At 43.1% G+C, this 15,560-nt stretch overlaps 1 protein-coding gene across 1 annotated transcript in view; it reads left to right on the top strand.

Moving 5' to 3' along the window:
* ACAP3 (ArfGAP with coiled-coil, ankyrin repeat and PH domains 3) overlaps positions 1–15,560 on the top strand; it is a 99,128-nt gene extending 83,568 nt beyond the window's left edge. The window contains exons 16-25 of the mRNA XM_062593191.1: positions 657–726; positions 853–947; positions 1,528–1,742; positions 2,392–2,496; positions 2,914–3,015; positions 6,769–6,861; positions 7,023–7,243; positions 7,402–7,511; positions 8,204–8,314; positions 8,424–15,560. Coding sequence (XP_062449175.1) covers positions 657–726; positions 853–947; positions 1,528–1,742; positions 2,392–2,496; positions 2,914–3,015; positions 6,769–6,861; positions 7,023–7,243; positions 7,402–7,511; positions 8,204–8,314; positions 8,424–8,571 — 1,270 coding nt within the window. The 3' untranslated portion in view covers positions 8,572–15,560. The remainder of the gene's footprint in view (positions 1–656; positions 727–852; positions 948–1,527; positions 1,743–2,391; positions 2,497–2,913; positions 3,016–6,768; positions 6,862–7,022; positions 7,244–7,401; positions 7,512–8,203; positions 8,315–8,423) is intronic.

Below are 15,560 nucleotides of genomic sequence, written 5' to 3'. Positions count from 1 at the left end.
CCCCAAGTGCAACATAAACAGCCTGAATAGTAATCCTTTGGCTGTGGTGATAATACTTAGCACTTTGAAAGGCAGAGCAAGTATTTCTCTCCCTGATGCGTTTGTAGCACTTACAAAAGGTTGAGTTATTGAAACAGGACTGCTGACTGTTTTTCCCACTGTACTAGATTTTCATTATAACACTGAGAAAATTACCTCCCACCATCTCTGATTCTTCACTTTCTACACATGACAGAAATAATTCTTGTGCCTGCTTTCTATATGTAAAATGTCATATGAGTGTACATCACCTCTACCAGCAAAATGAATTGCAGAAGCCTGCTCTCACTAACAGTGCATGCTAGTGAGCCATCATAGACACACAGTGTTATGCACCTCAGGTAGGGAAACTCTTCTGCATTCGGCGTTTAATAACCAGGAAGACTTACTAGAGATTTAAAAAACAAGGGGAATAAAATGGGATGATTCTGCAGCAGATAGTACAGAAGAATATCTTATCGGAAGGGAATTGTTTTATATGAACATAAGCCTCTTTGCTATAGGTGTGTATATAGAGAGGTATAAGCATAAGAACTGTACTGATTTTTTTCATCTTATGATGTATGAGCAATTTTGTTTTAAGGCCTGTAACCGTTTTTTTCCTCTTGGACAAATAGGAGTCTGGGTGTTCACTGTTCAAAAGTCCGGTCTCTCACGCTGGATTCCTGGGAGCCAGAGTTACTGAAGGTAAGTGTTGACTTTTAATGGCAAGAGTCAGAAGGCAGACGTAGAGGGAGTCTTACTTGGTTGCAGGAATAAATTGGAAGGTAACTCTTCATCTGAACGTTTCATTCTTTCCCTGTTTCATTGTAGCTGATGTGTGAGCTGGGAAATAGCACTATGAATCAGATATATGAGGCACAGTGTGATGAGTTAGGACTTAAGAAACCTACAGCAGGGAGCTCCAGGTGAGTCTGAGCATACACACTGATCCTCACAGCCCTGTGGAAAGGTATCCATCCCCCACTCCAGCAAACCCTCTACCCTGAGTTCTCTGGAAAACCAGATTGCAAGTGTGGGTGGCACCTTAGTGAGAGCCCAGACTCTCATCCTTGTGACCTAGATGGCTTGGGCATGGTTGGGACATATACTTCAGCTCACTTCTGCAGCTGGCCTGAGCTCGACTCTCTCAAAGAAGTGTGCTGTTACCAGCCAGCAGTGTGATGAAATGTGCTTGGGAGTTAGGGCTTGCTGGGTTTACACCTTCTCTGAGACCTTGCAAATAAGTTTAGCTGAAGTACAAGCTATCACCTGGGGTTGAATATCCTGTCCCACTCTCAGTTACTTACTTCACCTCCTAGTTACACTTTAAAGTGAGAAATATTTTGAGGCCTAAGAAACTCTTTCTCCTTCATACAGTCCTTGCTGGCTTTTAGAACTCAGAGTTGGGTTGATAAAATCACCCAGAGCAACCTCATTTCTGTGTAGCTGTTTGCTTTAGGTGAGCCATATGACCCTATGCACAGTTTTATGCTGTTCTCCCCTTAGGCAGGACAAGGAAACCTGGATCAAAGTGAAGTATGTGGAGAAGAAATTCCTTAAGAAGCTGCCAAATGGGGAGGCTCTGACAGAGAATGAGAGGAAACCTCGGCGCTGGTGTGTGAAGAAGTGCCAGAGGCACAACAGCACCACGAAAGCACCCACGACTCGAAGAAAATACCGCCATGAAGCAGGCAATGCATCACCAGCCACATTATCATCAGGTAGGGAACCTCGTTTGTCCCACTCCCCATACAGAGCTGTATTTGCCTGCCCATCACTCTTTGCTGATATCTGCACAACTGCCCTAATAACATATGTAGCCCTGTCTCTCTCTATGGCCTGCAACCTGACAGAGATATAAACAAAAATGCTATTGTACAAACCTTCCATGGCTTTTTAGAGCCATTTACTAACATTTTCAATCTTCTTGAGGAGCCTCTTGTGTTTGAAGGAGATCATTACATTAGATGAGCCAACAGCTTCTAATTATCTAGGATGTTTCCTTTGTATTGCTGCTTCCTGCTTTTCAATAAGTTTCAAAAAATAAAAACAAACCAAGAATTGTTTTTTCACCTGCTCAGTCTGTACGGGAGGCCATGCTTCTGAAGGGTTCTGGCTGCCCAAATTGCTCTGGATTAACTGTTGGCCTACAGTGCACCATTGCCTATGGGCAGTCCTTTGTTACTGCTTGATAGTTTGTCTGAAGATGGTTATGGTACTGAACGCATCTGGTATAGATTGGACGTGCAAGCTCAGCCTGTGCAAACTGCATTTATACGCAGTATATATTTCAGCTGCAGAACTGTCTGTTTTGTTTTTTCATTTGCTTGTTTTTAACTATGTATTTTAAATTCTCTCTGCATAAAATAGCAGCCACCCTGGAGCGGAAATTCCGGCGAGATTCTCTCTTCTGCCCTGATGAGCTGGACTCTCTCTTCTCCTACTTCGACGCTGGTGCTGGCTCTGGCCCGCGCAGTAAGTACAAAGAAAGCAAGCATGCTTCTGACGAGCTTTGCCTCCCACATCTTCTAGGGCATGTGCATTGTACCAGACTTGAAGGCAAGGTATTGGCCTCGATGGAGAGGTAGCCGATTGACCAAATCACACACACTGGGTAAATATTTCAGGGGAGTGATGAGGAGTTACATGCACAAACTCCAACCCATTGCTCTTCAGTGCATTTAACTTAATATTCTGTACAGTCAGTGCCTGGTATTTGCATTCTGGTGGATGGGAGTTTTTTCCCACATCTTTTCATTCCAGCCTATGCATTCTATCAGCTTTTTCTGGTTTTGATTTAGTTTATTTTTCTTTTTTTTAGCAAGTCCTACTATGGACATTTTTTTGTTTGTGACAATGAATTCCCCTCATATTCCGTCCACCTTCCTCTAGGTGCCAGCCACATCTCTATGCAGCATCCGCTAGCAGGTGGCCTATGGAGTGGCAGTGGCATTGGTCCCAGTGGGAGCGGTACGCCGTTCCTCCTGGACGGAGGTAAGGTGACGCTCTGGCAGCTAGCAGCAAAAGAGGCACCCAAATTTTACTTATTTCAAGTAAAACATCAGAGGCAGCTTATATATATATCTTTTCAACCAAAGGATTGGAACTCATACACAACCAATCTCTTGGAGGAATGGCAGGCTGGCAGGCTTCTGAAAGACAAAAAGCCTCATAGGGTTTCCAGCAATTGAGTTACTACATCTTAAAGAAACAACTGTCCCTCAGATGATATACAGAATCTGATCTTGCATGTGCAGGTAGACCATTACAAACAGGAAGTATTAGGCATTTTCTTCAAATGCTCCGAATTTGTCATGGACTAGGAGCATAGTCTGTTACTGCACTTAAGCTGAGGGGCAGCAGATTCTTAAAATTTGTTAATTCAATTGCTTGTGATTGTACGAGCTTACAAAAAGTATTTAAGGTTCTGAGTTAGCCTAAAAGAAAATCACAGGCTTTCCTTTTTCATGTTATCTCCTCTTGAAATCAATGAAGCATGTACCTTAAGTACTTGTCTGATTTAGTGCCTTAAAGGGTATTCTAGTTTCAAGAAATTCAGCATTAGTCAACTTGGTTGCAAGAGTAAATACTTGGAGATACAGGGCTTCAGAGCTGCTCAGCAACAGCATTCTTCCTGTAGAAGAAAATAGGAATTTTTGATTCAGTGGCAACAGAACTAGAATATTTTCACATATTAACAGTCGTGTTCTATGAGCCAGATTCTCCCTTTTTGCTTTTTCTGCAAACCTAGAGTACAGACATGTATCTCACTGGAGTCACTCTTTATTTACACTGACGTAAGGGACAGCAGAGTCTCGCAGTGCAGAGTGTTTGCTTTCTGCAAAAAGCAGCAGTGATTGTTCTTTCAGCAAATCCAAAGAAGATATACATAGTATAAGCCACTGTGGACCTTTCCTGGGAGCTGCGTTCACCCAGTCATGAAGTTCCCAAGCCCAATCCGAATACCTTATCCTTTGAATATTCATTACCTGTAATAAGCATTGGACTGTCTCCAACACCCTTCAATGAATGAATTTGAATAAGAAAAAAGCAGAAGAGAAGCAAAATCCTTCAAATTCTTTTGCCAGAAATAATCATCTCCACTCTATCTGTAGCCGGGAGACTGACTGTCTTGAGTCTGAACTCTAGTTTCTCATGAAGATCTGCCATACAGCTTGGTACAGGTCAATGCAAATGGAAGCTTTTGCCCAGCACACAACTAGGACTGGAATGTCTATGGTCTGTGGCATGAGTGAATGTACTGACAAAGCAGAGGTACTTTTCTGTACCATGCCATGCTCTGAGTGATATTATTACTGTTAATTTTATGGATGTTTTATTTTTATAACAGAAGACTATCTGGAGTCCCTTTCTGAGGTGCTTGGGACATCTCATGCCTCCTGAGTGTGAGTGCACTGTAAGGAGATAATAGTGGATTGGTAGTAATTAACATACTGCTCCAAATACTTGTTCCTTCTTTTAAATAAGAGGTCAGAAGGCAACTGCTTCATGCTGTGTACTGAGGAAATTGTTCATCGTTGTATGAAAAAAATACCAGTTGCTTTGAAAAACGATCTAGAGAACTACAGATCTAGTTGAAACTAATTTAATGGATATAATGGAAATTTTCCGTTAATGTAGTGCTGATTATTTTCTATTAATGTAGTACTGACAACATACAATAAAGTGTTAGATGTTTCATGTTCCGATTAGATCTGTTCTTGTGTATGAATATATATGTGTGTGGATCTGACAAGGATCTGATCTTACAAGGCTGGATCTATACTGAGGTACCAGATTAGAATCTGGCCCAAAATATTTAGTGCTAAATGATTTATCATATGAATTAAATGAGATTAGTTTTCTTCTCATTCGTATTTCTTTTTTTTGCTGTCAGTCTCTGAAATGATTTTACTGAAAGACAGTAATGCAGTGACGTGCTTTGTGGGCAGGCTGTGAGCCAGTTTTCTTCTGAATGATGCAAATCACATGAAAGATATTCAAGCTAGCAGATGAACATCTCAGAGATGTGTCCTTGTCCTGACTGCACTGGTAGAAAGCTGTTGAAGTGCCCAGCCTCAAAGTGAGATGCTGTGTGATGACTTTGAGACTGGCTTTTTCATCACTGCAATTGAGAAGGGTGTAACGTTCAACTCGTTATTTTGTGGATCTGGATTCCACTTTTAGGAGTGTTCAGATGTTGCAGTAGTTAGTGTAGGTTCATGTTTTCCATAGATGATATCACTCTGCTAGAGAAGGAGGAGACGTGAGCATTTTTGTTCCACATTTTCACATTTGATGTGAATCTGGTTTTGGGTAGGTTGGTAACTTCACACTTCAAGTAAACACTTCAAGTGACTTCACTCTTAAATGTGAGCCTCTGTGGAAAGCTGGCTGAAGCCCAGTAGCAGAGGTTGTCAATCTGGCCCAACTGCAACAACATAGAGCTACCACAGTGCAAAGGGCTGTGTCAGCACTGGTTTCTTTTGTTGGCTTTTGAACAGTGTTGAAGGATTAGTTGTGAGCCATGATTCGAGGACTAGTGATTCTGAGAGACTATTCTTAATCTAAGCTCAAGCTCTGAAGATGTCTATAAACAGCCTTTAAGGATAAGGTGTCCTGTTCTGCTATGGTTTTCCAGGCTGACATCTTTAGTTCTTGCAGGCTTCCCTGCAGCTACTCTTTGCCAAGGCTACTCAGCTCATATTTTCAGAAACATGTTGCCAGGTACCACCTGACTTATTTTTCTTTCTAAACACAGTGATTTGAGTCTGTCTTGGTGTAGATCATAGGGGCTTCAATTCTTGAGTTCTGGGATGGGAAAGAGAAGGACACTTCCCAACCCTGACAGTCATTGGCAAGTTAAATGCAGCAGGAAGCTGAGCCCAGCCAGAGTTCCCAAGGGGGCATCTGTCAGGATGGAGGTGATGTATGGGTAAATCCCATGCGTACTTTTTTCTTTTTTGTCATCTTTTCTCCTCTGTTTTTTTATTTTTATTTTTATTGCTGCTTCTAGGTGCAAGTGGAAAAGGTACAAAGTTGCTCTGCCACTGACACGCTGGGTGTCCTTGGTCAGGTTGCCTCATCTCTTTGTGACTCCATTCTTTGTATGTAATCAGCAGCTTTGTAACATTCACCACCCTACCACTGAAGGTGGGAAGCACTTTGAGGAAAGGGAGTGGGCATCTGTGAAGGTGAAGCAGCCAATGGACAATGCCTGAAGAGTTTGACATGAGATATTTATTACTGATACTACTTCACCCAGTCATGGCCAATAGTCTGCTACAAGGGCGATGTTTTAGCACATGGCCCAGTGACAGCTGAAAAGCTCTGGGAGAGCTCAAATAGAGGGGGAACTAAGATTATTATTGGTAAAAGCAGAGAAGTGTCTTTATTTGCTTATGACATTGTATTATCTGCAGAGCTGTCTCTGCAGCTGCTCTGCTTCAGTCTACTCCACGGCGTCCCTCATAGATTGTGGCAAATACTGTTCTCAACACACCATAGTGCCATGGAAATGATGGCATATCTCTGCATGAAGGGAAGTGTAAGGCCATGGACTCCATAAGGCTTTGCAGTTTTCCCTTGAGGTTTTATTGAGTGGGGCTAAATGAGGTAGCTCCATCCGGCAGTAGTGCCCAGTGCAGATTTTCTGCATTGCCCTTTTCCTCTGTGGTCTCACTGTCCCATATGCTGGGCTGCCAGCGTATTAAAATGATCTTTGTTTGTCTTTTGTTGGCCCTGCAGGTCTGAGCAGTGACAGTGGGCTTGGAGGCAGCACAGATGGCAGCACTGATATCCTGGTATTTGGCTCAGTGGTGGACAGTGTGACAGAAGAAGGTGGGTGTCACACATAGGATGCTGATGGAATGTGGGGAGGCAGCTAGAGTGAAGGCAGGACAGATGGTCAGGCCCATCTGGTGCCAAGAATAACTGGGATCACAGAAAATTGTAAATACCAAGTTCTGAGTCATGTTCCCCCATTCCTTTCTCACTCTCAGAGTGCGAGGTGTCAGAAGAGTCAAGTGGTGAGGCAGAGATTGAACAGGAAGCATCAGATTTGGAGGACCTGAGGGAGCTTCATCCTGGTGTGCTGATCTACAAAGCAGCACAGGCTCGAAACCTGCCTCTCATGGCAGAAGCGCTGGCACATGGTGCTGAGGTCAACTGGGTTAATGATGAAGACGAAAACAAAACTCCTCTGATTCAAGCTGTGATGGGGGTAGGTTGTGCTGGTGGCTGTGGCTGGAAGGCTGTATTTGGGAGTGTGAGGATTTCAGCCCAGTTCAGAGTGCACTAACAATGGGCATGGTGCATGCTTATGTCCCATCTCCATGCTACTGGCTGAATTCACTTAGAAATTTCCATTTACTTTCTCAGGGTTCTTTGATTGCCTGTGAATTCCTACTGCAGAATGGAGCAGATGTTAACCAAAGAGATATCCGGGGCCGGGCTCCCTTGCACCATGCTACATACCTGGGACATACTGGGTAATTTCTTTCGCACACTGCTTTGACAGGCTCTGTCACTGTGGGATGGATATGCAGGGTTAACACACAGAGTCAAGAGGGGCCCAGGGAACTGGGTTTTGGTGAACTGATAATTTCCAAGCATGCCTTTTTATAGCTTACATCAATTGCCTGTTGATGTGCTAAGGGTAATTGCACCCATGATGATAGGTGGGGGTAAATGGGATCCTGCAGGCAAATTTATTTCTCCACTTCAGTGCAATCGTTCCTGTTTTAGACCAGTATAAGAGAAAAGAGAAGCAAAACTCATCGATAAACTCTGAGGATTATGGAACTACAGAGGTTATCCCTTGTCCTGGGCTTCTGCAAAGGCCCAAATTCTTGCCCCTGTGAACTTTCTCCCATGCAATGGACCAGCTTAGGGCGTAGGTGCCAGGGCAACCACTCTGGATAAAAGTTAGTGGAGGGAGCTCTAAGTTTCAGACTTACTTTTCACATGGGCGTTGGCATGCATGGCAACTCCTTGCAGACTTCCATGAGTAGATTTGGCAGCTCTAGTAGATTTTCATCCCATAAAGGACTTCAGAGGGGATCCTTTCCAGGCAAGGAGAGCGGTGCTTGCCCAGGGAAGGATAGTGCCTTCTGCCAGCACCAGTATGAGGATTGTAAAGCCTAAATTTCTGCTCTGATGGTCTTTTCTTTCCCTTCTTCAGTCAGGTCTGCTTGTTCCTGAAGCGAGGGGCAAATCAGCATGCAGTGGATGGGGATGGGCAGGACCCACTCAGTATTGCAGTCCAGGCAGCCAATGCAGATATAGTTACCTTGTAAGTGCAGCTGTGACTTCCCAGTGCCTGAATGCAGGAACACTGCCTGAAAATAGCCAACATGAAGGAATAACCAAACCTCTTTCCTTCTTCCTCTGTTTCACTCTAGGCTGCGTCTGGCTCGAATGAATGAGGAAATGCGAGAAGCAGAGGGCCCATTTGGACAACCAGGTCAATACCCCAGCAACAGCCCTACTGAGCTCCAGTACAGGAAGTGTATACAGGAGTTCATCAGCCTTAATATAGATGAGTGTTAGTGACAACTCCCCCACCTCCCCTTTGCTATCTTGAAGTTGGGCTGGATTTCTAGAAGCCTTGTGAGCCCCACCTTTGGTATATTGGTGTTTCTTGCAGATTGGTCTGTTTTTAATGCCTGCACGTATAGGTTGAGATCCACACAGAAAGGAGAAAGGACCTTTCCTGATAGCATAAAGTTACCGTGCTTGACTACTGGATGGTTGATTTCATATAGGAGAGTCTTAGGGCGCAACCACAGACCATGGCATGTGGGCTTGCGTGTATGATAAGTACGTAAGACCAGAGTTCAGCATTAAAAAAACAAAATAACAAACTAAAAACAGAAAAGAAAGAGAAGAAAAGGAAACCTTCTATCACTAGGAGAAGTCCACCAACAATATGATCAGACAAACCTGTCATATTTCTGCTGCAAAGCAGTTACTATGCACTGAATTCTTGTCTGAACAGTTTGCTTGGAAGGGATTCTGACATGGAGCCCTCCTGGCAGCATGACCAGCAGCCTGGGGCTGTTGCAACATCCAGAAGCTGCTGAGCCCAGTTTCGAAAACTAAACTATGACCTCTAAGCCAGGAACAGACTGTTTTGTGGGGCCTTTGCTCCAGAAGGCACAACAGAAGAGTTAGGATTGAGAGCGATAATGACCCACCTTACATGCTCTCAGGACTATACCAGCCACACTTCTTTCTTTGGGGCCCTTAGTGGCTAGCTGGTCAAAGCCATAGCTCATATGCTTCCTGGGCTGAGATGTGATCAGCACATTGTTACTGAAGCAGCAATGCTAACTTTTTGAAGCTTGGAGAAGCTTGTCGCTGGCGATGGGCCTTGTGTCAGGGAATAAAAGCCAATTCCAATTCCCACTGCCTAAATGGCTGCCTGAAAGATGCAATTTGAGTTTGGTTTGGTTTGTTTCCTGGTCACTTCAGGTTTTTGACTTAGCATCTCTGTGGAGACTTCTGCTTGCATGTGTATCCCCTCCATGTGTAACCCTGCATGCTGAAACATATGAATAGAGCGTCTCAGCAGCTGGCCCAGGGACTCTGGAATTTCCCAATTCTAATGACCAGCAGAATCTTCTTTTTGTTTCTTTCTTGTATTATTATTTGCTGGAGTTGGGGAACATGTTTCTACTCAGAGCACTTTGTTGCTATTTTTATGGTCTGTGTTTTGGGGACCATGTCGCAGTACCTGTGCTGAGATGCTGGAACCACGTAGTCCTCCCTTAGGAGGACTTACAGAGCATGCGTACCACTGGCAGATTACGCTCAGGGTGGGAATTTGGATGCCAAGCTGAAATGCGCTCCCATAAGAGCCCCTTCTGAATGCCTTCAACTGCTATTGGCAGAGTTCTTCAGGGCTCATGGAGGGCAGTCCACGCCTGGTTTTTATTCCTGCTTGGGCTGCTGGCTCTGGACCTGGGTCGCAGTGCCTTACAGGAAATGCTGGGATCTTGAGGGATCAGGATCTTACAAGGAACACAGGTTATGAGGCAGAGTTCCCAATCCTTTTGTGTTACACCTGTAGGGATGCATTCATCTTATTTTTCATTCAATACATGTTTGGCTCCTTTACTTTTTTTATACTGGTTGCTATCATGCTGCAGCCCTTGGTGGATTAAACTACTCTATTGATTTATTTCTGTTGATGTAATTCTGCCCTCAGGTGCTGAACCAACAGTACTCAGAGTTCACTCACATGTCTAAAAATAGAACAGTAGAGAAACTCCACTTGGACTCTGTTAGTGTGTCCTCTCAGTTCAAGAAGAGACCCTGCTTCCTCAGGGAAGTGCTGCCCCAGATTTTGCTGCAGACAGACCACAGTTTTCTGTATGTGCCATCTGGTTCTTGAATTCTGTCTTGGCCTTTTGGCTTTCTCATGCCTTTTCCCTTTGGAGCTGAGTTCTGATCTCAGTTCCAACTGTCATGAATCTGGAATAGTCCTAGTGACTGTGCTGAAGTTGCTCTGGATCAATGGTAGTACAGAATCTGGCCACAGGGCCTAACTTTCTTCCCAAAATAATAAAAAAATCTCCTTTCACTAATCTTAGAAAATCAAAATTAATGAGCTTAGTCCCATCAGCCTTTTCACCCTTGGCAATGCCTTTCACTGTATCTTCACCACCACTCTGCTCTTTCTGAGGCTCTAGGGAGCAGACAAGGTATCACTGCTCTGTACTCAGCATGCTACTGGGTACTGGCAAAACCCTGCTAATAACCCTGATAATTTAGGACACTGATGGGTTAGAAGGGAAGTGCACCATGCAAACTTGCATTCTCCCTTTTTAGCTGTTTGATGGCTGGTGCTGGAACTCTCTGGCAGTCTTTAACCAGGCATTATTCCCTCTGAACTCTGCTATGAGTAAAAGCTGTAGGGTGTGACCTTAACATTTGGCAGAAGGCAGATCATTTAGTCTATATTCATACTGTGTGCAGCACTGGCACAATCAGGAGTGATGCAGAACAGCATGCAGGATTAAACTCTGGTGTAAACACCACCATTGCTACAGTTCAGTTCCAGAGGAATTCTAAGATGTATAAATGCATAGTACAGATGACAGTTTCTTTGTGAGTTGGGACCACGTTTTGATTGTAGCTCCCATATGTGTGACTCTGAAGTCACATCACTGAATGGAGAGGGCTGACTCCAGGCATGCATCCATATAAGTGTTTCTAAATGTAGGCAGGCATGCATAGGAGATGTGGCCTGTAGTGCTGCTACATGATCTCCTTTAATTTGTGTTTATTATGCCCTGAGTTTCTTCCTGATACCAGTGTGAGGTTATAGTCAGTATCACTGACTTAGTTTTTTCTGTACCACATCATAGAAAGTCACTGCCGATTCTTGTGGAGCCTGGTCTTTCAGTCCTTTGCATTGGACTTTGTCTTCTTTCTGGTTGAAGTTGCCCTATGTTTAAATGGGCTCCTCCACTGAGCAAAGCGGTCCCTTTCACTTGTGTGTTCCTGCCTTGTTTGATATCCCTCCCTTGTCAGTGAAGCCTACTCTCACTGCAGTCAGTGGCAATGCTGCTGTCAGTCTGAGGGGTGTCAGGAACAAATCCCTAGTCTTACAAATCAGCTGTGTGAAATGTCCTATGCAGAGGCATTGCTCTGCAGAGCTCAGTGTTGGATCCTCTCTCTCAATGAAATGTGATGTGGTGGTGAGCATACCGGCAATACAGCAAAGCCCTTAAACACGTCTCTACCTTCAACGGGACTGGTTTGATTATGGTAACAGTGAGAATCACCATGAAGCATCCAGATTAGCATTTAGTATGCTCAGTATAGGACAGGAACAAACACGCACCCAAAAATTGGCTGTGTTCCCTGGGCAAGGAACTGAGACACCCTTCTGTAATGAATTCTCTTTGATAATCCTATCCCATTTTATACCGATCTGCATCAATTTAGACATTTGTCAATACTGATGTGGTTCTCTTCAAGTTCTGCCCTGCCCTAGAAAAAGACCACACTGAATCAGAACTGGCATCTTTTAGGATACTTCAGAGATCTTGAAAGTGAAATAAATGTTTCACCACCACTATGCTCCTATTTTGTGTTGAAGAACTCTGGTGTGGTGGTTGTCTAACAACTTTTTTCTCATGCATAGCAACTTAAAAACACCCCAATAAATTTTCCAGTTTCTTATGAGAAATTAGAAATGTGACTGATGTTGTCTGTAAGCCAATGAGAACTGGAGGCTAGGCTTCCACTTTGGGCCATTTTATTTTAGAGTCAGCATTAGTGACTCACGAGAACAATATAAAAATCATGTATCGTTTGGTGCATTGAAGCTCAGACTCTTTCACTGCTGAAGTACATGCATTTAAAGCATATGTAAATACTAATGCAAAAAGCAGTGTCTTGCAGGACAATTTATCTATTTAATATGTATTGGTACTTTATTTAGATTCAATGTATAAAACAACTTTGTGCACTTTTCCTACTTACAGTATTGGGGGGGGTTTATGTTCTTCTGTTTTTCAGTGAAAATTGTTAAATATTTAATTTATTATTGATATGCCCAGAGGACTAGTGCAATTTTTATTCAATGCAGTTTGGTTGTATTTAATGTCAGGATTTTTTTTTTTTTTTGTAACATTGTTAGGGAATTTATTTTCAAAATCTGCTTGTTTCCCCCTCCAACTTTCCTTCCCTCATCCCCTGATTTTTCTCTTCTATTTTCATGATGCAGATTATAAGGCGTTAAATGGGTCTAGTTTGAAATATAATAGAACACTTTAGTACATCCTGCAGTTTCTAAAACAAAAAAGTTCTCCAGGGAAAATATGCTAAGGAGATTCTTCTCAATGTTTTCTGTGTTGATTTGTATTTTTGGATGGGGTGTGTGTGTGTGCGTGCGTGTGCGTGTGTGCATGTGTGCTTTGGAGTGGAGGGAATGGGGAAATTGTACATAAAGTTTGTTTTCAGTGAAGTGGCCAGTGGGGTTACAGGAAAGACTAGATATAAACACTGGCTTTTTTTTTCCTTTTTGAAGTACAATTGTGTTTATGTGATGTACAATCCTATTTGAAATATCCAATGCCCAAACCTTTTTTCTTTCTTTTGAAAGAGTGCATATGTTATCTATATGATACTTACCTTTGTCTAGAAAGCAACGTGCCAGGCATTATCAAAACATAGATGGACCTAAACCATTGCCTCAGACTTGCAGATTCTTTTACCTTCTGACTTTCTGAGATCTAAGGCAGTATTTACATACCTGTCCCAGATTTTGAGTCAGCTGAAATCCTGTAACTGAGTTCCTGGACCAGATTGTCTAGATTTGAAAGTTTTAGGGTCTGACACATGTCTCTGATTTCATATGGGATGAGTTCAGGTGGCTGGCAAGTTGAGATGATACCTCAGTGTTCCCTCTTCCACATGACATCCAGAGCAGTCTCAGATTATTTTAATATCACAGTCTCTGGGATGGTCTCTGCAATGTGAAATTTCTTTTAGTAGTCTAGGGGAGAAACGTGAAATTGGAAGATTGGATGAGTCTTAAAGAACAAGATTTGACGAGCTGAGACTGAGGTGAGCATAAAATAGATCAAAAACATCTCAGATAAGCAAAAATGACCATTATTTGTGCAAGATAAAAACAGGATGTCCTAAAGAAATGCACTGAATAGCAGACTGTCCAGTGGCCACAACACAACTGTTATCTGCTGATAAATTCCTGTGTTGTTCTGGACTATGACTAGATTACCCCTGAGCCCACTTCTGTCTCGTCACTGCCCCAGCATTATTGCTTTCAACCAAAGACAAATGGAATGAATGGATTGAATGTAATACTAAACAATTGGTCGGCTGAAGACAAACTCTTGTACAAGTGTGCGTGTGTGTGAGAATGGGTGCTTCTGTGATACTGGGGAGGGGGCTAAAGAGGAGAAGGGAGAGTGAGAGTCTGAAAGGGTAAGATTTTTTTAAAGAGATACCAAAATATAGAGTGCTGTTTCCATAGGAATGTGATTCATATTACAATCCGCCTGCTGGTTCCTCACCCCTGCAGGGGAGCTGGACTGGGATTCCTCCCTTCCAAGCTTTATACACAGCATTATGTTAAGGGGAAGATAGGGCAGCTGGATATTTATGTGAAATGAATGAGGGGCAAGGTAGGGGTAGCAGTCATCTTGGACAGTTTCCAGGGTGGTAGGAGGACCATGTGTGTTTCTGGTGCAGGAGCTGAGACAGCTGAGAGGTGGTAGCTGAGGTAGGAGCAAACCCTTCACAAACATATCTCAGCTTTTAGCACCTTCCTTGCAGTCAGGAGAATGAAGGAGCATGTTTAGTTTTGTACCTCCTTGTGCGCCACCTGGTCACTTACTGGAAGTGTCCAGGGCAGTTACCTTCAAATGCGTTGACCTCCATCTCTATAGACCCTTTCAGTTGACTTTCATCCATCATGTCCCTCCAACGGCACATGAATGCTTGTGTGGATTCCCCATCCTGGGAGCCCTTTCTGAGACCTGTGGCCATTGAATCACAGAGAGAGAGTAAGCCTTTCTAACCACAGAGTGACATAAGGTTGTAGCCTGGAGTGAAAGCTTTGAACTGAAAAATAAAGCTCTCCTAGTCAAGGCTCCCATATCTTCCTATTTAAACAGTGTGGAAAGAAAGAAGTTATTCAGTGAAGTCAAAGCTGCTAGATGTGGTTGATTAGTATGGCTCCATTACACACTGAATGGCTGAGGATGCTGTACCAGGGACTGACACCTGCTGTAAATATGCTGTAACGTATTAACCTCCTTCATTCGCCTGCTTTCAGTACAACTTTGGAACACATTTTTTAATTCTCCCTCTCCCTACACAGCCTGTACTGACTGTAACTTTGGAACCAGATATTCTGTATGTTACTATCTTTGTACAATTTTAAAACTGTTGCTGTGATGTCTGCCTTTTTTCTCCCTTTCTCTTCTATTGTCTCTTGAAACACTGTTAATAAAAATCTAGATAAACTTCTTCTCTCCTTCTACTTTGGCTTGTTTTATTTACATAGGGCTTCTTCCCTTGATGCCTATATTAACTAGATCTAGAACACTGTCCCCTTTTAACCTATTTTCCTTTTCCGCTGCAGCCCATAGCTTTAATTTATGTCAATGAATAGACTGGAATGGCACATGAATATTCTGCATTTTTAGTTGGGTTTCTGTGACACTGTCTTGTGACAACATAATTTCAATGTGCTTGGGGAGAAGGCTAGGGTAAAGGGGAGAGGCTCAAATCACTTCCACCCTCCCTCATGTACATATGTGTCTCTTTAGAGTACCTGAATCGATTAATGCTTGGTGTGTTCACAACTCTGCAGATGACTGGTCTAGTAAAAGGAGATATTGCACTAGATGAAAATCTATATCTTTGGTGGATGGACTAACAATTCCAGTTTCACTGTGCAATCTTTTCCTCATTGGTACCTCTCATCCCATATGCCTATGGCAGAAAATAAAAAGAAGAGAAGAAAGACTATCCTGGCATCATGATTTTTATCACAC

The sequence above is a fragment of the Rhea pennata genome, chromosome 22, assembly GCF_028389875.1.
Source record: "Rhea pennata isolate bPtePen1 chromosome 22, bPtePen1.pri, whole genome shotgun sequence".
NCBI classification, from domain to species: Eukaryota; Metazoa; Chordata; class Aves; order Rheiformes; family Rheidae; genus Rhea; species Rhea pennata.
Note: the sequence above shows the minus strand (reverse complement) of the source record. Positions and strands in the feature narration are given on the sequence as shown.